This window comes from Haemaphysalis longicornis, unplaced genomic scaffold (genome assembly GCF_048455015.1).
Source record: "Haemaphysalis longicornis isolate Haplotype H1 unplaced genomic scaffold, Haemaphysalis longicornis Haplotype H1 scaffold_7, whole genome shotgun sequence".
Lineage (NCBI taxonomy): Eukaryota > Metazoa > Arthropoda > Arachnida > Ixodida > Ixodidae > Haemaphysalis > Haemaphysalis longicornis.
The window spans coordinates 24,502,852-24,529,579 of NW_027526422.1; the positions used below are offsets into that span (position 1 = coordinate 24,502,852).

The 26,728-nt window shown below is 48.5% G+C and overlaps 2 protein-coding genes and 1 non-coding gene across 5 annotated transcripts in view; all 3 read right to left on the bottom strand.

Annotated features, from left to right (window-relative positions):
• Window positions 1–1,223: 1,223 nt before the first annotated feature.
• The window catches only part of LOC144144820 (monocarboxylate transporter 5-like), an 80,188-nt gene continuing 54,683 nt past the window's right edge, over window positions 1,224–26,728 (bottom strand). For 2 of the 3 annotated variants that reach the window (XM_077676326.1, XM_077676325.1), the window contains exons 6-8: window positions 5,884–6,027; window positions 4,796–5,812; window positions 1,224–2,305 (exon numbers count right to left, since the gene is read on the bottom strand). In XM_077676326.1, the coding sequence (XP_077532452.1) occupies window positions 2,118–2,305; window positions 4,796–5,812; window positions 5,884–6,027 (1,349 nt within the window). In that variant the 3' untranslated portion in view covers window positions 1,224–2,117. The remainder of the gene's footprint in view (window positions 2,306–4,795; window positions 5,813–5,883; window positions 6,028–26,728) is intronic. The other variant, XM_077676327.1, reaches the window with a different exon arrangement.
• On the bottom strand, window positions 6,939–23,204 carry LOC144144723 (uncharacterized). The gene is made up of 3 exons (XM_077676249.1): window positions 22,934–23,204; window positions 9,091–9,286; window positions 6,939–7,210 (listed from the first exon to the last, which is right to left on the bottom strand). Exons 1-3 carry the CDS (start codon window positions 22,934–22,936, stop codon window positions 6,939–6,941), a joined length of 471 nt encoding a protein of 156 aa, XP_077532375.1. The 5' UTR covers window positions 22,937–23,204.
• On the bottom strand, window positions 17,140–17,212 carry Trnat-ggu (transfer RNA threonine (anticodon GGU)). Its single transcript has one exon. It is a non-coding gene; the product is annotated as a tRNA-Thr (tRNA).

Consider the following 26,728-nt stretch of genomic DNA (forward strand, 5'->3'; position numbering starts at 1 on the left):
CATTCTGGTCGGTAGGTGGTGTTCGGTGAGCAGAATAAGTTGCTCTTCATCCATGATGGTCAAGAGTTCGCGACCCCTCTTTGTTTGGTATGTGTATCCCCAGGCGGTGTGTGCCGCATTGAAATCCCCGGTGACTATGAAAGGGTTTTCTGCTGCGATACACTTAGCCTGACGAATAATATCCGCCAATCCAATGGCGTGGTTTTTAGGGCGACAATATACGTTGAGAACAAATGTGCTCTTTTTCTTCTTCGTCTTCTGAGGAATTAATTCGACGAGAATGTTATCATGGCTATGAGTGGTTAGTTGATGCTGTATGGCCGTGATGTCCTTTTTAATGAGCGTACACACGTCTCTCCCGTTCTGCGTGGTGATAGTTAAGTAGCCGGGCAGTTTAGCGATTGAGGTCGTTTCCTGAAGGGCTATGACATCTGGTGGATCAGAGAGGAGGGAAACGTACTGTTGGAGATCGCCTCTTTTATTTTTAAAGCTGCGGCAATTCCACTGCCAAATAGTTAGTTTTGGTTGCTGCTTGGGTTTAGAGGGAGTCGTCAGCGGCTTGGTTTTAGAGTGAGTCGTCATATCCGGTGTTTTTGGTGTCCGAAGGTGTCGCGTCGTTCGTTTCTGGTCTGCTGTGTGGCTTTTATCTTCGAGCAAAGCGATTTGTGGGCGTTTGCTGTTGTCGTTCCAAGCGTTCTACCCGGGCGAACAGATGTTGATTCTGTTCCGTCAGTTGGGTCAACTGACTGCTGATTTGTTTCATTTGGGAAATTACTGCAGAGAGTGTATCTCGCACCGCTTCGTGTATTTCTGTCAGGCCATTCTGCAAATCTTCTTTCGTTATGAAGTTATTTTCTTCTCCGATATCCACGGGTTGGGATGTCTCTACCTTGCGTTTCTTTTCACTGGCTGGTTGTAGAGGTGTGAGGGGCTGTTGCTGTTCTGCCTGCGGTGAAGGCAGCGCTGTACGGGGCGCGCACGCGCGAGAAAGAAATCTGAGGGCGAGCACGCGAAGGTAATACGACTACCTTCAGTGAGACAAATAATATTTACTACCGCGGCCTAGATTGAATATCAGGACATAGCGCCGTAGAGGTATCAGCTGACGCTGAGCGTCGCATTACCATCACGCGATTGTCGTCAGAAGTGTTTGTGTGTGTGAAGACTTAGCGAACTGATGCAGAAATCTAGGTAACTAAGCGATTGGAATGAGGCGAAGCAATTTCTGGTAAAATGCGTCAATACTTTGTATTCTCCCGGTATAATAAGTAAGCCTTAAGGATGACTCGGACAGCGCAGAAAAGGAGCGGTTGAAGATCGATGAGAGATGCCATTGTCCTGCAGTGGACCGATGATGATGATGATTACGATGACGACGACGACGATTTTTATTAATAATATAAAGTATGGGAGTGCCATTACAAATGGTGTTCGGTAAGCAGTAATGGCCCTACAAACACTGCGTAAAAAACAGCGCCGTGGGCAATTATTCAAATGCATCTCCAAACACATTCTCGTACGCCGATGTAAATATTTCAGTTTGTTCTCTAAACGTCTGTTGACAATGGTACATTCAATCTTTCGTCAGCGCATACCAAAGGATTGGAGGGAGACCGCTTCCTATTTAGTCGGCCTTTTGCTGCTGGCAAAAAAAAAAAAAAAAAACGTGCGAGTGACTGCATTCTAAGGCAGGCCAACAAGCTGTCTGTCGGGACTCTTACCAAAATTTCATCTACACCTTTTCTGTCAAATAAGGGATTAATATTAGCCACTGAGCACTATCATATATGAGCCACCACAAAAGGAATCATTTTTATCTGTGCAATTGATAAGGACACATATCTCCTTTAGGCTAGATGGAGCGTTATCTTAATTTTTGAAGGTTGACCAGTGTAGCCCAGTAGAAGACAAAGATAAGCTTGCTGTTTCAATAAGCGGCGAAAATCAATTAGGAAAGACATTTGTGTCGGTAGCAACGTTTTACCACGCAGAGATTTTCCACTGGGCTCCGAAAGCTACTCATGCAAAACATTTGAAATGTAGAAACGATTCTGCCGAGCGGTGGTTAGGCTACGTGTAAGGAGCATTGTCCGTCTCCAGAGCACAATTCCAATTGGTCAGCAGTCCTCCTCAAGAGCGGTGCCTGCAGCCGAGGGTGCGGACGGAGGACTCGCCCTGGCCGAGGAGCTCCGCTGTCTCCACGCGAGCAGCGCTCTCAGGAGCCAGATGAGGGCAAAGAGGGCGTTGGCGGCTGTTAGTGTGTGGAATAGACCGTCGTAATCCCCCATGGTGTCTCTGAAATAGCCTGCGAGAGGGGGAGGGAGAGTGAACCATTATTGAGCGAGCACTTATGTCGCTGTAAGAACCACCAATTTTGAAAGACATGTATGCAGTATCTGTCAAGAGTAGAACCGCTCGCGATAAAGCAATCCGGATTGTGTATCCGGAAATCCAGGCATATTCAAGATTTACAGCAGCTAGAATAACCGTTCATTGAGCCCTTTTGAAATCCGTCCCGTCGTTCGGGAATTTTGAGCAGTTTTTGAGATGACCCACCAGTACGTGCATTACTGGGGTAGGCTTCACTCCAGCCCGCCGATAAACATGCCATGGTTAATTAACTTCGCTGCGGAAGATAGATTTGTAGCGTTGCTTACCCACGGGATGGCCGTACTGTTGACGATCGATGAGGTTTAGGCACTATCGGTCGGCCTCCATGTCCTAATAAGTGCTTATTTATTTATTTATTTATTTATTTATTTATTTATTTATTTATTTATTTATTTATTTATTTATAACTACTTCGCACACTGGGCATTATAGTTTAGGTGACAGATAATGGGAATTAAATACGTTAGCACACACTCTATGCTATCAAAGTGGTTATGGTTTTGGCTCTCTCCGTCACTGGCGGGTTTCGTCTAATTTATAAGCGTCCATGGCAAAAACAAAAAGGTCATATTATTCCCATTTCATTTCACGCAGGGTTAACTGTGGATCGAGTTCAAGCTTTTCCTGCGCGTGCACGGGCCATAAACAATGCGAAAAAGCGAAGCGATTCTTTGTGTGAGTGAACTCAAAAGCAGGTGTTTTTAAAAAATCAGCGAGGGGGTCATTGACGCTATTGCACCTTCGTAAGTTGCCGCAATAAAGAAAGCATTACAGGGAGAAGGTTTAGGCTTATATGTATACCCGACGGCCGCACAAAAAAAAAAGACAAAGAGAGATGGGACAGTTTCAGGCATGAGCCATCTTGACATCGAGCCTAGCTATAAAAAATTGTCAAAATACGTGACAGCTTTTACAAATATGCTTCGCACGAAGACAGCCAGAAAATCGGAAAATAAATCAGCAAAACACTGAGTCATTGCTATTCCTAGTTTTTGCAAAGTGCAATACTCCTTTCACTACCGACATCAGTAGGCCCGTAGCCACAGATTGGCCCCGCATCATTCGTTTAATTAATCCTGAGCGTGCATCTTTTTGCTCAGGGGATAATTTTAAATCACTTTACGTTGACGGCGATCATTGTTTACGCTGCGTGCGATTTCTTGTGCTTGGCTGATGGCTTGGATCTTACATAACAAGTTTTGAATAATGACTTCAGCAAACAGTGGCATGAGGTGTATAATTATTAAATGTAAAAGAAAGTCGGGGATTTTTAGATCAGTAATCACGTTCATTCATTTTAAACTAAATCGATTGTAACAAAAATTATATTCATTTTAAAGTAAATCGAACGTTGACTTCACGTGGTGGCGAGTATATTAAAATCATTTTCGATTTAATTGAAAGCACCTGGTTTTCGGACTATGCACCTGACAAACCTGCTTCGTAAGGCGATGTTTATTTCTTTTTTGAGTGCCATTGAAGCATCCGTTTTCCCTCACATTTTCGTGCAGCCATTTCAGTCGTCTTGCAGCTGCATACTTTAAGCGAGTCTAAACTTCAACCTTGTCATTGTGCTATGGCGAAGCTCCGGCTTACATGCGATATAAGCGGAAGCTTCGAGAAAAGCGCGTGCTTAATTCAGTAGCTATCATTGTACGAAAGGTGCCAAATTGCGCGTCACAATGCATGCTTATGCATGAAGAATAGGGAACACATTTTGTTGCAAACCAAGATCTCGAAAACAATCCACGCGTGCTATTTCTCTATATACGACTGTCTAAGTTTACCACAGAAATGTTGTCACGGGACGGGACAATACCCGTTGCGCGATGGCCCACCACCAAGGATGACGACGAAGAAGAGCTGTGTACGCTGCGGAGCCAGGCCGGGCTGGGTTATGGCTTGATGTAAATAGTTCTTCACCACTATGTAAATACATCGCTTCATCGCTACATGGTTCGTGTTATCTGCCGACACGTTGCAATATCAATGCACCTTTACGTCTTACTACGACGACGGTTGAACGCGAAGCTTTCTCGTGATGTATTCTGTGGTTGGCCTATCCCACACTGCAAGTATGTGCTGCTGTGGAGGTGCGCACCACTTTTTTAGAATACGCACATCAACTCTGTGGTGTGCACTCTGTAGGCCTAACGTTTGGGTTTGGGGTGTACGGCGCGAATCGGTGCCTGCTGCGTGGCGTTCGCTTCGACCATGTCGAAGTGCCGCAATCGGATAGACACCGGCTTCATAAGGTTCGGTTCTGGCCAATGGGGGCGGTTTTTTCTTTCACTTCACCCCCTATCATCATCGTCAGAGAACGTTGGATTTCCTGCAGGGCGTATCGGGGTACACCGGCACCAGTGAGTACACTAAAACTTCGCTTTAAAAAGAGGTTCGTTACCTACGAGAGGGGGCCTCGTGAGAACCACGAGCCCACTGACGAACATCACGCCACCGAACATAACGGCGAGCGATTCCTTCTCGAAATCGTGCTGAAGCAAGGCCGCAATGATTCCCACGTTGGTGCCCGTGCCAGAGCCAAAGAGGAGCGACGACAGCACGAGCGTCACGAGAGACGTGGACATCCTCACGGCCTGAGCACCCGCTATGACGGCAATGAAGCCGATAAACTTCAAACACTCTATGGGCACGTACTTGCGGTCCACTACCAGGCCACTTGCGACGCGAAACACTACGTCAGCCGTGCAGTAGGCGTGCAAAATGTAGACGGAAGTGTCGACACTAAATCCCTTGTCACGCGCCATGTCGGCGTACACCATCATGTAGGTCGACATCGTCTGCACCTCCAGTCCGTAGGACAACGCGTCGACGTAGAACTTCCAGCTGGAGATCGCGTGAGCCGTGCTTGCCCACAGCGATTTGCTTCTGCTACAAACCCCTTTTGGGCGGTTAGGAATGTCAGGCACTGAAGAACTCCCTGAACTGTGGCCTATGATCTCGAGGCCTGCTCTGTGGCCGTTTTGGGGGTGGCTGTCGTCCTCCACCATATGAACGAGCGGGGGGGCTCGGTCCAGCATCGCTGTCATCTCAGAATCTTCTGGCAACCCTTGTACCTTGGTCATCGTGATGCCATTGCCGTAGACGTTCCTTTTACTCAAGTCACCGTTGTTGCTTGCAGCACTGCCGTGAACGGAAGGCTGTTTCTTCGCTTTAAGAGCCCACGGAGGCGTCTTGATGACGATGCAGGCTGGCAGGGCGTTGAGGCAGAGGGCGCCGATGAGAAGGAAGAGTTCTGGCGTCCCGTACGTGACACGGAAGTAGTTCGCCAGCTGCGGTATGAAGTAGACGTTGCAGCACTGAGAAGACCACGCGATGGCCGCTGCAGTGGCGCGCCACTTTTTGAAGTACAGCGAGGGCAACACGTTTGAAACGACGAACATTCCCGACGTGGCCCCTCCTGGAAGTAAAGAAAGAATGCTTTGTAGAAACCGATTCCTTGCAGGTCATGGCACACGATTGACCACGTACCATGAATGACGCCGAAGAAGAACGTGATGAAGTCCATGCTTGGAGCAAAATAGCATGCCATCATGGACGTCGATGTGAGCAGCACGCTCCCGAGGGCTACGACCTCGTATGAACACAGCTCACTCAGGTAGCCTGCCAGCAGCGCTGAAAAAAATTAGATGTGGCTTAGCTCGGCTATGCCGGGATATACGTAGCGTGAGCTAAGGTTCAGCTGGTTACTCTTAGCTTTCCTGGTTGTCTAGGATTAGCTTGATTATCATGCTTACTGCTGCTACAATGACACACTCACGGTATACGCATTATGTGACACGTGTATTTATCAAGCGGCTCCGGCGCAGCGTCAACAATTGCCCCAGAGCTCAGCTGCTTCCACAGGCGCACGCCGGTGTTGCTGCGACGCACGAGCCATCGGTTCCACACCCGGCCACCCCTCGCATGATCAGCAAGTGGGCCGGGCCGCCACGTGCGGAACGGAGGTCGGCGAAGACGCTGGGCGCGTGGGGTGTGTGATAAACGCCGGACAGCGAGCAACGTTCTGTGCGCCGTGTGACGTCACTGCTCCTAGCGCATGCGCAGCACGGCGCTCCAGGAGCCACGCGAAACTGCTCAACTTCGGCCAGTGTAGCTCACGTTAAAAAACAGGATGCCGACAGCAAAGGTACTGAAGTCCCAAGCACATCAATGAGTGAATACTTGTATTCCTAACAATTCCGCTCAGCTAGAACACACCTCTGACACTACCCGTCTGGTTGAGTGAAATCATGTGACTGAAAATTTTCAAGACGTCAGACCTTTTCCACTCATATACAGCCGAGAGAGGGGCGAATGATGACGCTTTTGTTCCATATCAAGCATGAATGTAAAAACGTAACGTTGAATTTGTTTCCGTATCTCTTTAATTTTATTCCTGAAATTCAGATCACGTTAACTTGTCCCACAACATTGGCACAGAGAACCTCTCAATCGCTTTCACACACGGTGCATAAAAATTCAAGTCCTCATAAACTAATTTATTGTGGTACAAGTTGTCAAATTTATCCGCGTTGGGTGATGCGTCAAGAAGGACGTGCGTATGCGGGAGACACCCTTACGGGGAAAGGTGTGCCTGGTATGTGCGTCACTGGACACGTGACGGGGCCGCCAAGGGGGAGGGGGGGGGGGCACGTGACGGCACGTGCGAAGAACCGGTGCGCCCCGCCAACGGAGAATGCCGATTCTTGGGAAGTAGCGGCGCAAAGCGTCGCCAGTCGGCCTGTCAGAACAACTCGCACCGTGTGTCGTATGGAGAGGGCTTCGACGTCGGGCGTATCGCCAGTTTCTGTACTGGCTAAGCTCGGTCGACCATGCAAATACAACAAGGCCCAAGCACAGCAGGTGAAGAATTCAGCGAGGAGAACCAGAAAACGAAATAAAGTAACCGATGTAGCAGTAAACAGGCCTTTGGTGAGTATCGGTAAGGGGAGCCGTATTGATTTCGCCTTTAAAGAACCTCAACAAACTTAGGTTGCGTGAGAAATTTCTGTGAAAATGCTCCCTCTGATCTATTCTACTCATCATTTACGCAAATAAAGGCTATTTGGTACCTTCTGTATCGGGTGCAGGGCACAGCCTATCTAAACTCCGGGAATGCGGGTCTTGTACGTATCCCATAAACGAATATCGCCTGCAGCGTAATCCACCACCGCCAATACCAAGGTATGGACACACGGCACATACCACGCCCGTTTGTTTATGTTTGAAAGCCACAACTTTATAGGGAGTATCGCATGGAAGTTTGCCCTTGGAGAGTCCGTAATCACACAGCTATACGTCAACATCTGTCACTGTATGTCGTATCACCTTGGCGAGATCATGTGCGTTTGCTTATAGCTGGACTAGTCTACGGCTTCAAGAGGCCTTGGCTCGGAACATAGGTGTGTCGTGTCACCTCGGCCTTCGCATTAGGTACCTAACTAGAGCAAGCGAAAGTGCCAAGGACTCGCCGCAAGGTCGCCCAGGCGAAATAGCCAGGAATGCAACAGCGCAACACGCAAACCGTTTAATTCTGTCCGTGCCCTGGGCCTAATTATACCGGTATTACCTCTTACACAGCAGTGACGCCGGCTCGTCGAGCTCGACTATTTGGTGTCGAGCCAAACAAGGGCGATGCCGAACCTGCGGATTCGAAGCGTGCGCTGTGTATCTGTCTTATTGCACGCGCCTGACGCAGAACTTCGGAATTTCGCGCACTGAGTCATTCCAAAACCCATCGATTTTGAACGTGTCAAGACTTGCTAACAGCACCTACTTTTAACACAGCTGAAGTCGGACGCGCGAAGCCCTATGTACAAAGGGGTCAATCAATCAATCAATCAATCAATCAATCAATCAATCAATCAATCAATCAATCAATGAATCAATCAATCAATCAATCAATCAATCAATCAATCAATCAATCAATCTCATTTTGAACTGTATAGAGATATCTATCGCTTCCGCCTGCGTCATGAACCATCAGGACGCCCTACACGATAGCTGTGTTTGATTTCGTCTGTGTATTCGCAGGTCTAAATCTTATGGTAATATCTTAACAAATGTGCTCTTGAATGCGCTACAAGGACGACATTGACGTGCTTGAGCCCAGCACTTCACGAATGAGGCGTCGACATTGTGCCCGAAGACGTCGTTCAGAAAAAGTTCCTGCGAACTCTGATCGCTGTACTGCTTTACAGGAAAAGAAAGAAAACTTTATAAGACGGCAATCTCTATCTTTACCGGGAAAAAAAAAAGAAGACGAAGTTAAAATTCTGGTTTTGCGTTCGAAGTAACTCCTGCGCTACCCGAATCGCGGTAGTGGCGGTGTGCATTGAGAAGAAAAACTTCGCGTCACAGACGAGACTGTGAAGAAAACAGGGCGGGGGGCAGACACACCGGCATTTTTGCACTTTGCTCCTTCCGAAGTATTCTCTGCGGTCGGCAAATGAACCCGCGACCTTTCAGAATCGCAGCTCCTTATTATAGCCGCTCTTTATTAATAATCATGGGGACGGTTTGCTGTCGTGATCGGGTGCACTCGTAGAGGAATGGGCGGTAGCTAAAGCGTCACAAACGCGTTCAACCTATGCACGTTTTTAACAGAGTTCCCAGCACATGCTCAAATTTATTTCCGCTCGCCTTTTACTCAGGGAAAGAGGTGCAAGGCATCGCGTACAAAGACCTGCCACTCACACGTGCAGCAGAGCACCGACATGTGTAAGGTGATGGGCAGCGACGCCTCCTCGCGGCTGGTGCGGAAGTGCTCGACGAGGCCGACGTAGATGACTCCCGCCGCCCGCACGCTCACTGTGCACATCATCATGCACCAGCTCAGGAAGGCCAGCACCACCCAGCTGCGGGGGGAGTCCAGGCCGCCCGACGACGCCATCTGCATCAACGTTGCGAGCGCGCTGAAACGCACCGCCCGTCGCCCGGGAAACATAGGCGGTGATGCGAAAGGCTTACGCAGTCGCTCATTATCATCGTACCTTTACTGCATTGCGCAGTCCCGCGTTATTCTGGCTGCCCTCAACAACCTGAAACAGCTCACTGAGATTCCATGCTCAATACGTGAAACTTCAGCTACAGACTTGATTCGTCTCTTCCGTTAACGTCACTGCCGGAAATGAAGCGCAAAATTTCGGTACGTTATGGAGAGAAAAAGGTTTCTAGTTTACGCATTGATGGAAGCTTAAACCTTGACTGAATCGTCCTTTGTCGCAGCAGGTGTTACAAAGAGTACAGAGTTCTTCATTCCCTTAGCAATTCCAGGGCGGCGAGGATGCTGCTAGCCATCTTAGGCGATGTAATAAGGACGCTGAAGAACTGAGCACCTTTTTTTTTTTTGTTAGCGCCTTCTATGTTGCGTTATAAAACCTCGTCGAGCCTACGTGCCCTTTGGAAAAGACAGCTGGGCTTGACTGCCCACGCCTACCGTTCGTACCTCCGTGTCGGCGAACAAAAACCGAGACCGGTCCTATTCCACAAGCAGCGGTTGCGCAGCCTTTTCCAGCGATGTGCCGGGCGTCCGCACCCATGGGCGGTTGACTGCAGCTATAGATGAGAGAACGCCCAACGCCGACCGGAAGAAATACTACGCGCGTTGCGAGCACTCCCCATGGCAGATGATACCTTAGACGTACGGGGTCCCTTCACAATATCCTGCTGCCAGTCGATGCACTGATTGTCTGACTCAGAGAGCTTCGCTGCCGGCTGCCGACAGATTTCCTCAGCCGACCTCGCGAAAGCAGATTATGGTGTTCTACGTTTCCAATTGATGAATTTGCTAGTTTTACATGGGGGTTCCAATTACCAAAAATTAAAGAATGAGGGCAACCTCAAACGTCCTGGTTGTTTTCCATTTTGAAGAGCATGTTTTTGATTTATAACTTTAGCTTGCACAAAAAAGTCATTTCATGCGCTTGCCGAGGACTTCGCAGATGCGTCTGGGAAAAAAATTCACGCATCTCCACGAAATGAATGATGACGAGTGGGCGAAGCACTGGGGATCTTTCTTACCGTAAATCACCCGTGAGAGTGCTTACTGCTGTTAAAACGATTTCCAATCCAATCCAATCCAATTCAGTTTAATCCAATCCAATCCAATTCAATCCAACTCAATCCAATCCAATCTAATCCAACTCAACCCAATCCAATCCAAATCCAAATCTTATTCAATCCAATGCAATGCTCCTCGCGCATGCACAGCACGGCTCCCCAGGAGCACACTGTCTCTCTCTCTCTCTCTCTCTCTCTCTCTCTCTAACCTTTCGTGAACCTTATATTTTGTTCTTGTTAACCTTTTGTTAACCTTTTGTTCATAGATGTTTCGATTTACACGGTGCTGTGCCGTGAGCACGGACGCCGGACAAGCCTCAGCCTTAAGGTGCTTCGCCCCTAATACTGAGCCCGCTCCACCTTCCCAGTCTGTATTCGACGTGCATTGTTCTGCCACAGTTCCTTAATCGGTCCGTGGCGACGCTGTGCAGCAGGCCCTGAAGACATCACGGAGAAAACGCTCTCTTACTTTCTGTCAGAGCGTGAACGGGACTTAATGCTGTATTACAACATCGTTAGCGTGACAGGGAACATCACACTGTCAGGGAAGCTCGCGTGGATTGCACCGATATGAAAACCTCGTAAATACCAGGCAGGCGTTGCCTTACACATACCCTTGCCTTTTACGTATAGTGTATCGAAGCTGGTAGAAAAGTTTACGTATGCTGAGTATGTGTGGTTGCTTGAATGAAACAGCAAATTTCCGTCATGCGTGACTTGTTTTAGGTGACGTTTGCTTCCCAAGGGTAGTGTCCTGTGTCCAGTGAACCATAACCATAAACAGTACCAATGAACGCATGAATTGTCAACCATGGCTCTGTCTTTGACGTTTCATCGGCTTACCATTGTGCCTTGCAAATCGCCGTCATCATTACATGTGTGCAAGGAGTGGGAATCTTCTCCATTTAGTGCATGCTTTCCTTACTGGTCCCTTCATCCAAAAATGACTAGGGGGTGTTTTCAATGGCAGAAAGGCGATCTGGGGAGGCGTTCCTCAGGGTGGTGTACTATTTTCCGTATTACCCCATGTGGATACAGCTGTGCTTCCTGAAGTGCTGTAGTGCTTAAGGACTGCTCGTCACTTAATGTATCGATGTATGCAGATTATATACGCATTTGACTATCCCGGTGTACACGCGCAGGAATCTTAGCGAACGGTTCGATGTGTTCAAGACCATGTTTCGTCTAAGGGGGTAACGATCTCAGAGGAAACATTATGCTTTGTTTTTCCCTGACCTCAGCAAGGACAGCCAGCCGAAACCAACGAATCCCGGACTAGGGATGCCTTTCACGGGCGAGGCCCATACAGCAGCCTCTGCTCGAAAAATAAAAATATTTCTTTTTATCTCTATCTCTTCCCTGAGCGGCGCAGAGCCACACGACTCCAGTTACCCTAGGGAAGATGTCAGTCTGTCAGGCTGCTCGAGTCAAATTTATCGGCGTCACCCTTGACTGAAGGCTATTCTAGTGAAAGAAGTTGACTCAACCGTCACGTCGTTGGTGCCTAAAGAAGGTACTTCGAATAATCGTTAGAACTCAGTGCGGGAACCACCCACTTGCACCGCGTTCTACTCTGCACTCAACGGGCGTCGTAGAAAATACCAGCTGCCCTTAATTTGCCCTTCAGCATCACAGTGTAATCGCCTGGAAGCACTGCATAGAAAATAGCTCATTATATCCGTCGAAGTTCCTCAAACGCCATCAAACAAAGAGTTCCTCTATGAGTCACTCTTCGATAAATGGCGTTAGAGCCTCTTCATAATCTAAGAGCGAAATCTCGCATTCACGTCGCGTTCTCAGCGTCGTGTTCCCACGGCGAAGGAACCGGCTGATCGGTGAAGAAGTGACAATGCATTCGCTCCTAAATGTTTCCGCTGGAATTATTTATTCATTTTGGATTACCAGCCCAGTCGCGTTGCTAAGAAAAGACAGACTTTGGGCATCCCCTTGGTCTTCCTAGAGTTTCGAATGCGCAACGGCCATACCCCGCAGCGGCTTTTGTGGTACCCTCCGGGGTTTTTTCATCTATACGAAGTGACTTAACAACAGAGGGTTTAGCCAGCGGCAACACGAACAGAGTGTGCAGCCGATGAAGCGGCCTGCTGTTGAAAGCTGTCCGAACAGACCACAAGCCAGCCTTACTGCGTTTGCAACTCGGGGTTTCCCCGGTCAGGACATGCCAGCGCTTTTTACGGCTCAACAACTCTACAAAGAGGCTTGTAATGTGTGCTTTCACTAAGTTGCTTAACATCTAAGAGACCTAGGAAACGAAATTTAAGCGCTTACTTGGCACGAAAAGTGCAACCATCAAGAGAGAGAGAGAGAGACAGAAAAGCAAACGGAAAGGCCGAGAGTTTATACAAGCTTAGAGCCCGGATTGCTACTCGACACTGGGGAAGGGTGTGCAGGGGATGAAGGAAAGAGCAGGCAAAAAAGAGGGGAAAGGAGCAGGGCCGCGCACACACTTTAAACCCTTTGCGGGCACTATAGTCCTTCGGCTAAGCCTGTGCGCTTCATAAAACGCAGAAGGGCTTTTGTTGCCTTCTGCGAAGTCGATTTCAACTTGTTCGTAAAGCTGGGGCCAGATGAGAGGCGCACTTAAAGCAGAACATTACTAGTCCCTTCAGGTCACTCTTTTGTCCTTATCATGAACCTAGGATGACAAAATAATTCAAGACGTCGCGGCTGTTTGACTGTTCGGTATTTGGACGAATACAATACTAAAGCATGATGTTCTATACTTAGGCTTGCGTCATCGCCACAGTGTTCAACAAGTGGTGTCCCAAGTGATGTCTGGCGTTTTATCGTCGACCGCCCAGGAGATGCGGTGGAGCGGTCAGCTTTCCCTGGTGGGCTATACGATCTTGAGCCGCCTCCACACCATCTAGTAGGAGGAGAACATCATACATCCGAAAGGACATAGGCGACACATTTCGCACCTGCTCCTTTCGTTCCTTCAGCTGACATGTGCTAATGTGCTGTGCAGGGTGAAGTTTTGGAAACTTGATGCCCGAGGTACTCAGACGCGGATAAACCTCGGGCATGATTTGCATGGCTAAATCACCCAGTGCAATATCTCACTTTATCACTGAGCTTCCTACTGCAACGCGGTTAGTAATATCCTTGCTGAAACTTTTTTGTGTCCGTCATCGTCCGCATCACGCAGAAATTCCTCCAGAATCGGAGAGAGAGGCAAACGAACTCTTGCGTGTATACGTACCCTGGGCGCTCCCCTCTTGTCGCGAGATGCGGCGGGAGGCCGCAACCACGCTTAAAGATGCAATCTGTGATCGAGGATAGTCAAATCAGGGCGTACTAAACTCCTGCAGGAACGCAAACCGAGTGCACGCCCGCAACTGGCTACACACGGGCCGAGGAGAATGGTCGCGAGTGATATGGATTGATCGAGGGGCAGAGGTGTGGCAACGTGCGCAAAAGAGATTACCCATTCAGCAGCACAGCCTTGAGATTAAATGTGTAAATGGTGACTCGGTTTCTTCAATTATAACAAGTGGCTACATTTCAGCACAATATGGACTGCTTCGCATTTTGCTGATGCCGCAACATCAGGCGAATGGCGCAATTAACTTCTTCTAAAACGTACAATGTACAGTCTTTGTAAAAACTTTATAGGCCGTGCCGAAAGTGCACAGGCCGCAAGAAAAACCAACGTACAAGCTTACTTCTCGAGCGAGGTTGAGACGTTTTATGCTGAAACACCTTTTTTTCCTACTTTCATAAAATAATTTTGTCATAGTTAAGGGTTAAGCTCGTTATTCGAATATAATTTTGTCATAGTTAAAGGTTAAGCTTGTTCTTCGAATTCTTTGTGGACGAGAAGGATTAGGATTGGCCTAGAAAGTTTTGACAAATGTGTTAGAATTAGCCGTAATATATGTATATGCGTCTAACGAAAGGTTCACCGCATTTCAACGTGAACCTCCCCAATATTTCCCTAGTCCTCCTCTTTGAATGAACTGTCGTTAGGTGGCATGTGATAAGACTGATCTATACACAGTTCATTTCACGTGTTACGAGCGGCATCGTCAAATCTCTGAGAAGTTCAAAACGTTCGAATGACAAGAAGTTCAAAAACGTTCGAATTGGTGCTCTACGCACGGAAGTTGCATCTAGGCAAAGATTAGTGCCTTTATAAAGGGTGTGGATTTATTTTAAGTGATCGTCTGAGTCTTACCTAACGTGTGCCGAAAGCTCAACAGAACGCCCGACAACTTCCTCCAGAAAAACAGCCACAGTGGGTGGAAACCGAAATCACGACCTCGTGCCATATAACTCAAAGCTTTAACCACTGCGCCGTCATGGCAAGCATTCCATAAGCTGCCACTCCTTCCCCTAAGGGGGGGTGGAATGACGAACAGGAATTATGCTTCCATGCATCGTCGAAATACAGGAGCTGGCATGCTCAGATTCCACTGCTATGTCGCAAAAAATAAATAAATAAATAAACAGAGTCAATTTCTTTTTCCAAGAGATTGGTAAGTCTGGACAAATCGGCAATAACGCCAGGATGTGCTCACCGGTTGACTGTTTTTTGAGCGAATTCACCGCTACATCATTGGACCATCGCAAGCTCGCGTGATGCCACCATTTCTGCAACCAAGGCTGCCGTGTAACCGGTTTCGACAGATTCCGTTGTGAATGCTCACGAATTCACAACGGCGCGTGCGCCCGTAAGCTGTACACAAATGCCAGCTGGATCATGACGTCATGCTCGTGCAGTAGAAAACGCTGAGAAAGGTCGGTTGCCAGGGGTGCTGCCAGGTGGTCGTTTGCTGCGTAGCTGCGCACAGCTAGGAAGGCAGGAGTTTTCGTGTTCACAAATGGAAACCCGCACGTGCACGCGACATTCTATTTGCATCCGGAGTTAACGTACAGTTTGGAATATCGAAGAGCTGTGCGCCTATGAAGGACTATGAAGGGAACAGAGAGAGAGAGAAATGTGATCGACGAGTTACTTCATACAAATATACCATAGAATCGAGTAGCCCAGCATGCCTTAAAGCCTTGAGGGTACTGTAATTAAATAAATAGTCGTCGGTGACTACAATGTAGATGCTGGCAAGCCAAAGAAGAAGTTGTTCATAAAGTTCACGTCGGAAGTATTTGAGTTCCAGTAAATGATTCACATCAACCAACCATAGGTCATGTATAGAATTAACTTTCGGTAAACATTTATCTTCAGTTGTAATATCATTGTCCCCAAACCAAGCGGTTCATGCAGTTTACTGCAGTACTACAATATTTTACATCAACCGACCCCTGCACATGCAAACGAAAGACAAATTGCGGTGTCCACCGTGTATACTATAACTGGCGATGCCCGTGGGGCCAACTATACTAATGACGCTAATGGGTATAACAATTGTTCAGTCATTTCTAAAAGATCAAGCTGATGACATATTTTCCAAACTACCTTGGTTAAAAGAGCGATATATATATTGCCGCGAACCATGCAATGGGTTTGTTTAATTGTGGCTTTTACCGCCGAGCTGCGCCGGTCTGTGTTATCTGTGTTATCTGTGTGCCAAGGGAAGCGCGTGTTTTATTCTTTCTTTCTATGCCAAATCTGTTATCTCTTCTGATTGGCAGAGCGTTCCGAACTAAACTGAACAGCCTAGAATAATCTTCTTTGTTCTGGATGTAATGCGAGGGTTCCAGAAACACTCGCGCCTAAAGATAAATTCTTGCGTAGCCGACGCCACGCCATTCGAGTCTTCGACGCTCGCTTGTGCACGTCACTTTGCTGACTACTGCTTCGCCGCATGTGTATTCTTTGAGTGGTTAGGGGAGCACAAGTTCGCTCCAATAAACTTCTTTTCCTTGAAGACAACTGCGTCGTTTCTGGTGGCTTCGTGACTATATATATACCTCATTTCCAATTTCCTGATTCGCTATATATATATATATATATATATATATATATATATATATATATATATATATATATATATATATATAGCGAATCAGAAAATTGGAAATGAGGGGCTCCGTGAAATAAGACAGAAAATAAGTGTTGGCAGTCAAGAAAACCTCGGAAAGCAAAGGGGAGGTTGTGGTGGGTCATAGAAAGAGATGAAGAATTTTTTTAGTCGAAAAGAAAGTGGTGAAAAAGTTCCCCACGCATTTCCCCGAGGGGGAGCATGTGAAAGTGCGAATGCACGAGTTGATTACGCAGGCGCGGTAAACGAGTGGAGTGGAGAGGGTACGCGTGGAGTGGAGAGGGTACACGTGGAGTGGAGAGGGTACGCGTGGAGAGGGAGAGGGGACGCGCCCTCACGCGGCGCAACCCGTTACTACACCCGCGCAGCAGCGAGCGCCCGCTCCCATGCCAGCGCCCAACCCGCCGGGAGCTAGGGTGCCTCGATGCGCGCCCGCTCGGGCGCGCATCGAGGCACCCTACGGGAGCGCCGATGAACGCGCCCTCACGCGGCGCAACCCGTTACTACGCCCGCGCAGCCGCGCGCGCCGCCCGCGCCCAACCCGCCGGAGCGCCGTCGATGCGCGCGCCCTCACGCGGCGCTGCTCCGTTGCTACGCGCGCTCCGTTGCTGGGGGAGAGGAGGAGGAGCGCGGAGAGATAACACCTGCTGGCGGAGCGGGCTGCGGACGGCGCGCCGGACAGATGACAAGGGTCGGTTAAGAAGTGCATTCGCACTTAAAAATGCCCGCCGGGTGGGATCCGAACCCACGACCTCCAGAATACCGGTCTGGTGCGATAACCACTACGCTACCGGCGGGGCTGTTTCCCCAGCACTTTCTCGGGTATTTATGTTAAGTAATGTTTGTTTCCTGCACATGGGGGTGGTGGCCAGCGCCACTCGGACTACTCGGGGTGAAGGGGACCTTCTTTTTAACCCCCGGGCCGTGACTCGAGTGTCTACGACATGTCGAGAGTGGTCAACCAGCGTTGAACCCTCTTAAGCTCCCTTTGGCACCAAGACTGCCAGAACAGAGGCCCTCGCTAAGCATGTAGCGAATCAGAAAATTGGAAATGAGGGGCTCCGTGAAATAAGACAGAAAATAAGTGTTGGCAGTCAAGAAAACCTCGGAAAGCAAAGGGAAGGTTGTGGTGGGTCATAGAAAGAGATGAAGAATTTTTTTAGTCGAAAAGAAAGTGGTGAAAAAATGCCCGCCGGATGGGATCCGAACCCACGACCTCCAGAATACCGGTCTGGTGCGATAACCACTACGCTACCGGCGGGGCTGTTTCCCCAGCACTTTCTCGGGTATCTCGGGATTTTTTCACCACTTTCTTTTCGACTAAAAAAATTCTTCATCTCTTTCTATGACCCACCACAACCTCCCCTTTGCTTTCCGAGGTTTTCTTGACTGCCAACACTTATTTTCTGTCTTATTTCACGGAGCCCCTCATTTCCAATTTTCTGATTCGCTACATGCTTAGCGAGGGCCTCTGTTCTGGCAGTCTTGGTGTCAAAGGGAGCTTAAGAGGTTTCAACGCTGGTCGACCACTCTCGACATGTCGTAGACACTCGAGTCACGGCCCGGGGGTTAAAAAGAAGGTCCCCTTCACCCCGAGTAGTCCGAGTGGCGCTGGCTACCACCCCCATGTGCAGGAAACAAAAATTACTTAACATAAATACCCGAGAAAGTGCTGGGGAAACAGCCCCGCCGGTAGCGTAGTGGTTATCGCACCAGACCGGTATTCTGGAGGTCGTGGGTTCGGATCCCACCCGGCGGGCATTTTTTCACCACTTTATTTTCGACTAAACAAATTCTTCATCTCTTTCTATGACAGACCACAACCTCCCCTTTGCTTTCCGAGGTTTTCTTGACGGCCAACCCTTGTTGTCTGTCATATATATAATCTATATGTATATGTGTGGCTTTTTTCTGAGGGGGGCGGGGGGAGTTACAGACGTTTTAGGTAATTATTGAGTCCAGGGTACAGAACAAAAATGCAAAATGGTCCCTATACTCAAATGTCTCAAACTGGAACCAGAAACAGCCAAACTACAGGCCATAGCTCAATAAATCAAAAGGTTCACCTTGTGCAAAAAAAAAAACTGCCCCACACCAATACCCATTGTTACGCACACCCAGACGGGGTATCGAACAAGGGATAAGGGAAGGCTTGCCTATTTTCGGAGGGTCCTCTTGCATGACACAAAACACTTTTGTTGCGTCTAGAGTGCCGCCCGACGGTACTACAAGCACCCCACTAAAGCGATTTTCAGCAGGCTTTCCGAGAAAAAAATGACAGGTCTGGCACTGCTTCGCCCTCCGTTAATGTAACGTAACGTATACTAACCTAACATAACCTAACGAAACGAAATAAAACCTTTAAAACACCGAAAACTTACCTAAGCCATTGAAGTAATAATTAAAACTTAAAGTTGTAAAAAAATGAAGGGGGCAAAAGCCGGACTCGAACCACTGCCCTCAGTATCAGGAAGCTCAGACGCGACCTCTACACAACAACGGCTTTTATTTCCCTTTATTGACTTCTTAGGCACAAAAAAGGTACTCAACAAAACACTAAAATAATGTATCAGTGATTTTGCCACCAACGCGTTTGATTTGATTTTTTAAAGAGAAACTAGCTTATCGAAAACTGGACCACTCAGGTGGTTCCGCCTGAGTGCGATACACATCCTGTAGATGCACAACACTTTCAATGAAATTCTCGCGCACAGGTCTCGCATTCACATCAGTGTGAGGCACAGCCGTTCTTGTTTTCCATATACAATGCATGGATGCCTAGAACCATGATCATTTCGTATGGAAGACAGCGGATTCCGTGGGGCGCGACTGGTAATTCCCTTTTCAGGGTTCGTTGTAGGATATCCAAATGAAACATAGGGTCCCAGTAATCAATGAATACGTGATCAATAGTTTCAGGTACTTTACACAGCCCACAGTTCGTGGTCTATGGCACAAACATGCCCTTCTCCGCTAACCATGTTTGCAATTGGTGAAAGTGCTGCGATGAAGCTTAAAGAAAAAAAGTTTAATGCCTTTTTTTTTTTTCACCACAACGGCAGACGCTCACGCCTGTGTCAGCCTAGTCCTAAATATTCTAATGTTGTCGGACCGCACTCCAGACACTGAAAAAATTGCGCCCACCTCCCCGCGAGGGGAACCCTGTGTAGATGCGACGCATCGTGGGGTTCACTTGGTGTTTCCGTTGGATTGATTCTGAAATCGCGTGAAACGTGTCGGGAACGCGTATGATTATTATGTTTTATGATTATTATTATGTTTTATTGGCCAATCTTGGTCAATCTCTCTAAGTGGTATGCTTGGGGCTTCGCTGTCGCAACGACCTTTACTCCATCATTGTTGCTGTAAGTGGGGGCTTCTTTTTAAGTGCGAATGCACTTTATAAGCGACCCCGAACCTTCCGCCGTCCGCATAGCAACAGCTGCGGGTGCGCGCGCTTTTCGTCTTCCTTAGCAACGGGGGGAGATGGGCGCGCGCTGCCTGGCCGCTGACATGGCACATACCCACGTGGGAGATTGGCCAGGAATAAGTGCGAATGCACTTCTTAAGCGAGCCTGAATCGTCGCGCTCGCATAGCGCCTCCTCTCCCCCCTCGCCTACTCTCCTAAAGCCCCTTAACTACTCTCCAGCTCGCAACACCCTCTCTCGGCGCGCCAGCCAGGCCACTACACTATATATAAAAAAAAAAACAGCATCCGGCACCAGGTTTCGATCTGCGGACTTTGCGGCCGCAGCGCGACGCTCTACCGACTGAGCCACGGACGCGACTTTTTTTTTTTTTTTTTCCAAACACAATTTTTTATTTACAAGGATATACATATATACATAATGCACTGGTACGCTCGATGCGGTGACCAACGCTGGTACGCGTACATACTGTCACCACAGGGACTCCAATCACCTTTAGGCGTGCCTTCACTTGAGCCGCAGAGTAAGCAACGTAGTGGGACTGCGGTGGCAACAACGAACAAACAAGCAGGAAAATATGACCTCCTGAGACAGTGTAATGTCAGAGTACATGAACTGGGAATCGTGTGAAGGTAACATGTTCACATGTGTGAAGGTAACATGTGAAGGTAACATGTGTAAACTCTGGGCAAGGATGTGCAAAGCCTGTTCAGAGGGGAAAAGCGTCTCTACAAAGTACTAGTGAGGCAAGATCACAGCCGTTGCCAGCGCTGCATCTGTTTTTCTTTAAAGCGCTGCAGTGCTTGGCATCCTTTTTGCAGTGAGTCGCGGAGCTCCGTGTCAGAATCTGATGCCCCCAACACGCTCACTGTCCATTCAGTCTTTACGGACGCGACGTTGATATCTGTGTTAGTAACGCGCCATATATCTTTAACGCATTCAAACTACGTCGTCAGCGGCGTGCGTTGGCGACTCAGCGGCGTTATAGCGGCTTGATAACTGCGTGGTGTACACGTGATACTACAAACCCGCTAGTTCTGCATTCTCTCACGTGACTGCGCCTCCTCTCCCTGAACTCCGGTCGGCGCTTCGCAGCTGCGGTGCGCTGCGGTGCGGTGCGCTCCTCCTCTCGAACATACACGTTAATTCACCAAGATTTCCGCAGAGGGACAAACGAGGCGTGTTAAGCCGAACGTGATCACGAGGGGGTGTTAATGTAACTAACGGGCAAAATGCCACCAAACTTCAACAAACTCCCCCTCATAGCATCACCCCGTGCTTCGCACTTCCTCATACTCCCCTTCGGGGAAATGCGGGGGAATTTTCTTTTATTGCAAGTGTTAATCATTGCCCCATCATGCGTTGTATCAGTAGCATCTTGACGTAGTTTGAATGAGTCAAGGATATAAGGCGCGTTCGCAGCATTTGATTATGTCTTGTTTTGGCGAGATGTTCGTGACCCGTTCTTGCAGAGTGTCATGCAAGTACGGCTGGCGCGTGCTATGCCGGAATATGTAGTATCAACATGGTGCATGCCAGGCGGCGTGTATGGGTATTTTAAGGAAATAGTTATGACGGCCCGTTTTCTATTCGCTCGTTTTTCTGGCGAGTACCTGTCCTCTGTGACACGCAAAAAACTGTATAAGGACATTTGCGATGTTGTTTTCCCCGTCCCTATGTATATATATAATTACCGGGCTGGGCCAGGCCAAAATGTGCTGAAGCGCGTCAAACGAATGGAGGTTCACCCTGGTGTGAAAACCTTTTTCTTCAAATTACACACAGGCACCTTGTCTGTTGGAACCTGGATGCAGGATAGAGGTATATCTGTGCCATGGGGAACTCAGTGTTCAATTTGTAAACAACCAGAAACGATAGAGCACATTTTTCTGCATTGTTGGGCTGCGGTATTTTTGTGGGATGTCCTCCAGAGGACCCTTCATAAAGATTTCCCGCTGAGCCCCCATGGCATACGCTATCTAGCGGTGGAAAACGAGGAGGGGGCGCCCTTGGACCTCGTTATGTTGGTGGCCTTGCATAGCATATGGCGCTCGCGCATGGCCTGGCTCCACGGTGATGTGGACGCCCGCCCTACGCGGCAATGTTTTCGTGAGTCCATATCCCAGTACGTAGAAGTCCAGAAGCGCAAGGCATGCACTCCTGAGTGGCTGTCAAGGATAGAACCCTTGACTACGCTTAGGGAATTTTAGAGAGACATCAGCCTTCATATAGGTTGGTGGCTTGTCGCTCGAGTTGCTCATGTGAATAAGTTTGTTTTGTGTTTCTGTGTTGTGTCGAAGACCGGCATTAAAGAAAAAAAAAAGGTTTTCTGGCGCAGTGGGAAGAGCACCATGTACCTCGCGTTCCGCCCACAGGGTCGTGGGATCGAAACCGGGCGCCGCTAACTATTTTTTTTTTATAGCGTAGGGGGAGGGGTGTGGACGGACAACAACGCCGTATGGAGGGACAAGGCGAGTGAATGAGATGCAGTCGCATCTAAAACTTCCCCGCAGTAACACGTCGCACGTAGCCGTTTAAGGGGTTTGGCGAAGAAAGAAGGAATGAAATCCCCGCTAGGCTTTTCTGATGGCGGCGAAAAGCAAAAACGCCTGGGTGTCGAAATTTCGACGCACATTGAAGATCCCCAGGTGGTCAAAATTAATCCGGAGCCCTCCACTACGGCGCGCCTCATCGCCTGCGTTGCGTCGGCGCGTTAAACCCTACAATAAATCAAATCAATATCCGCTAGGTAGCTGTAGGAATTCTGTCTTCCGTGCTTGTTTGCATTTGCTTGCATTTGCTTCCTTGCTCGCTCGCTGCCTAGTTAGCTCACTCGCTTGATTTATGGCTTGCTCAGGAAAACGGTTTATCTTCGTATTTTATGCACACGGTGGCTTTTTTTTTTTTTTTTCAAGGAAGAGGTCAACTGCCAATTTTTTCTTCGTGCACTGCTGTTCAGAGAAGGAAGCAATCGTGTCCTGACAATTTTTATCCATTACACCGTGCGTTCCAGCACTACTAAACATCTCCTTCGCATTAAGCCAAGCAGCAAAACTCCCCGAAATAAATAAACTAGAAAACGTACTCACCATTCAGTTTTGAGAATGAGTCAGAATGAAATATCGTTTACGACGCGCACGTGCGAAAAAATGAACACCCGTGTGTCACTGCATTCGGTCTCGGTTTATCTCGCCACTCCGGCAATGTTAGCTGCCAATTTTTTCGGGGCATTGGGCTGGTTACAAAGGCACAACTGATCGCGACTTCGAGTACAAAAGGCCACCAGTGTCGGCCGCTAAACACGTGTGCTCCATCACTCGCCTTCCCGCAAAATGAACTCGGAAGAGTGTTTGTAGCGAAAGCAACTATTTCGCGCAAAAACACGTATGTTTAGGGCGGCTGATCCCAGTAATTACGAGCCGTAAAAACGACTTCGCTGACGCGCAGTTTCTCCGCAGCGGTGTAGTGAGTGATAAGAGGAGGGCGCGCAAGCGCTCTGTCACAAGCTGATTAACGCCCGCTGCGAAGTCAGCGAAACGCGCGCTATGGCCGAAAGGTGGCCCGTAAAACGGGTCTGGCGCTCTTAAAAGGCCCAACAGGGTGAGAACCCGTACTGTTCCACACCACGTTGCCCGCACCTCGCTAGCTTGATGTTGCGGTGAAAACTTTATTATAGCGAAGCTTTCTATGCCACACGGGCGCCGTCCATCGTTACGCCAAAACACACTGCAGAAAACCCAACTTACACAATGAACTAGAGGTGTGCACGGGTTCGGGCTTACCCGAAAGCCCGGGCCCGGCCCGGCCCGGCCCGCGGGCCTGGATCGGGCCATTCGACTTACTTTTCACCCGGGCCCGGGCCGGACTCGGGCCGAAATGTAAATGCTTCGGGCGGGCCGGGCCGTCCTGACGGCCCAGGCTGTCCCGGCACAGTGAAGCAATACTTAGGTTTTTTATGATATCACAGAAACTACATGTTGCTGACGCGGTAAAAGCACGGGTCAAGTTTCTTTTTACATTCCACGGGACTTATTGTTAGGGCCTGAAGCACATGTGGACGTATGGCAAGCCGGTAAGTGTGAGAGATCTACAACTGCATGTATTGGTATGAATTGAGCAACACATGCGGTTCAGCGACACACCGCCTAGGGAAGTGCAACGAATGACATTTCAGCGTGACTAGTTTCCACCTCTAAGTTCGGGCGAAAACAAATTTTCAAGATGGAACACTTTGAACTGCAAACACTGCTGGAGAAACCTGCGTCTCCATCTGTTTTCTGTAGCAGTGCCCTATTCAGAGTTGCGTTTCCTTCTCTGAGCTGAGTGAAGCTGTCAAAGACTGAGGTGACAATTCAACTTTAGTTTTGCTCTTTGTTTCGGCGGGAAAACATCGTGGCGAGCGTATCTGGTGGTAGGAGGTGGCCTGTGCCCTCGGCTGTCGTGGCCGGCAGACGAAGACGAAAGGAAAAGCGCAACAGGGGAGTAGGGTGGTTTAAATGCGCCAACAGCCGCCTAAACAGTAACACTTAATATGATTGAAACTTTATAGATAAGCGATATGAGTCGGTATAGAACGTAGTGAAGCGGCAACGATAAAATGTTCATAAATGTACGCGTGTATACTTTGCGTCTCGATAAAAAGAAGAGACCGAGTCCGACAGCCCTATATACTCTTGAGAAAAGGAAACGTATACGGACGAAACAACAAAGCAAGTACACACCCTGTTTAAACAAACACGAACCGGCTGGTCCCCTGGCATACAGGTTCCATTTCTAGATAGCATTCGCAAGAATCAGGTTCAAATGCCCAAGGTGCCATTCTATTTTTAATTGCTGGTTTTAATTCATTTATGGCACATTATGAAATTCTACACAAAATGCCGGGTGGTTTTGTTCCATTTAGGTGAGCTCCAGCTCTTTTTTTTTTTTACTTTTCAGTGGTTTGGGCCATTTCAGTATCGGCTACTTTTCTTGAATATTTTTCAATGTTACCATATTGAAAAATTGGGGTTGGGGGTTTTCGGTTCATCTTTTGTTTAGGTTGGGCGGTTCGGTCACCTTTATGTCGGTATCAATTCTTTCGTTTGTAGCTGAGCGAAGGACAGCTGCGGTAGGGATATGTGCATGATTGTTATGTTAATTGGGGTTGTTTTGCCTGTTTAATGTTGGTTTTCCCTGTTATCATTTCCCTTACGATGCATTTTACCGCCTTTAGGTAGTTTTCGCTTCCAAACGTGTCCCAATCAGGCGCGGGCCCCTAAGGTAATTGGGTTGGAAACACGAAGCCGGGCCGGGCCGGGCCGCGTATTCCCAAACCATATCCCGTAGGGTCCCAGGCCGACCACACCCCCTAAGCAGGGGCACAGCCAATGAGGTTAAAAAAATTGCAATTTTTTAACCTCCTTGGACGCAGCACCATGACGTCCCTACTTATATGTGCGCGACTTCATGCGAGGTGGATTTTTTCTTTTTTACACCTCCCCTCGTTTCGGCTGCTTGGCAGGCGGCCGACGGTTTCGCTCACTGGGCGGGGCTGGCCTGCGGCGCTGGGGAAGCTGACGCACATGTGGCAGAAGATAACCTTTTGTACCTGAGCCCCTGATCTCTCCGCGCTCTTCTTGGGCACCTGCAAGTTGACGCTGACCTCCGATCGTGTTCCTAGATAAGCACTCGACTCGGTGCTCGAAGTGCGCGCGCGCGGATGGACGCTTTCACGCTCATGTGACAATTATACACGTTCCGGAAAGCAAACACCCTCATTGAAAGCTCATACTACAGAACACAGAAGGGTATAGAATTGAGTTGGGTGCTCTTTAACTATATACACACCTCAAAACACGATTCGGTGCTGCAGGTAAGGATTACAGGAAAGGCAGCCAATTACCCATGACTACATTTACAAATTGTCCTACTCTTGCGAAATATTACAGCTGTATGGGCTGCTACATTTTGGCACTTTCATAAGCACTATTACATTGAATTTCGTTAACACTAACTTCATTGCCTTATTCTTTATCAGGAACAGTGCCACTAAGGAAAACATTGACATTTTGTTAACAGCAATGGAAGGTGAGAATCGTTATTGCAAGGGTGATACGTTGATAAGAAAGACCCCAGCTCAAACGTACACGTTTTACACTCGGTCATAAATTCTTCATAATTTGCACTGCTGGTCATAACAATTTAGGGAAACAATATCGAAAATATATACCAACCAAGTGCTAAGTAATAGTTGGATTGTACAACTACTGACTGTAAAGCTACTGAACCATCGGCCGCTCGCAAAGCAGCCGAAACGAGGGGAGCGCGAAAAAAGAAAAAATCCACATCGCACGAAGTCTCGCACATATAGGTAGAGACGTCACGGTGCTGCGTCCAAGAAGGTTAAAAAATTGCAATTTTTTTAACCTCATTGGCTGCGCCCCTGCTTAGGGGGTGTGGCCGGCCTGGGCCCCTACGGGATATGGTTTGGAAATACGCGGCCTGGCCGGCCCGTCGGCCTTCTTCGTCGGGTCGGTCCGGGCCTACTGCGATAAGCACCGGGCCCGGGCTGGGCTCGGGCCAAAATTTTCGGCCCGTGCACAGCTCTACAATGAACGCCCAAGAAAATATTGGCCGCGTGCCTGCTCCTTTCGTTGCAAATCTCGTCGAAAGACGATAGTCGTCTGGTGCCCTTGCCAAGTAAATGCCCCCCTTCTCATTCCCGCTCACCTCTTCTGCTGTTTCTATCCCGTCTAACTACTCCAAGATAGAAACGCTGAGGTTTGCTCAAGTCAATTTAAATTTACCGCGTTCCACTGCTCCAGGCTGGGTGCCTCGATGCCAGCGCTGCCGTGCTGCGGACACGTGTGAATCAAGGCACCCTACTACAACATTTATAGAAC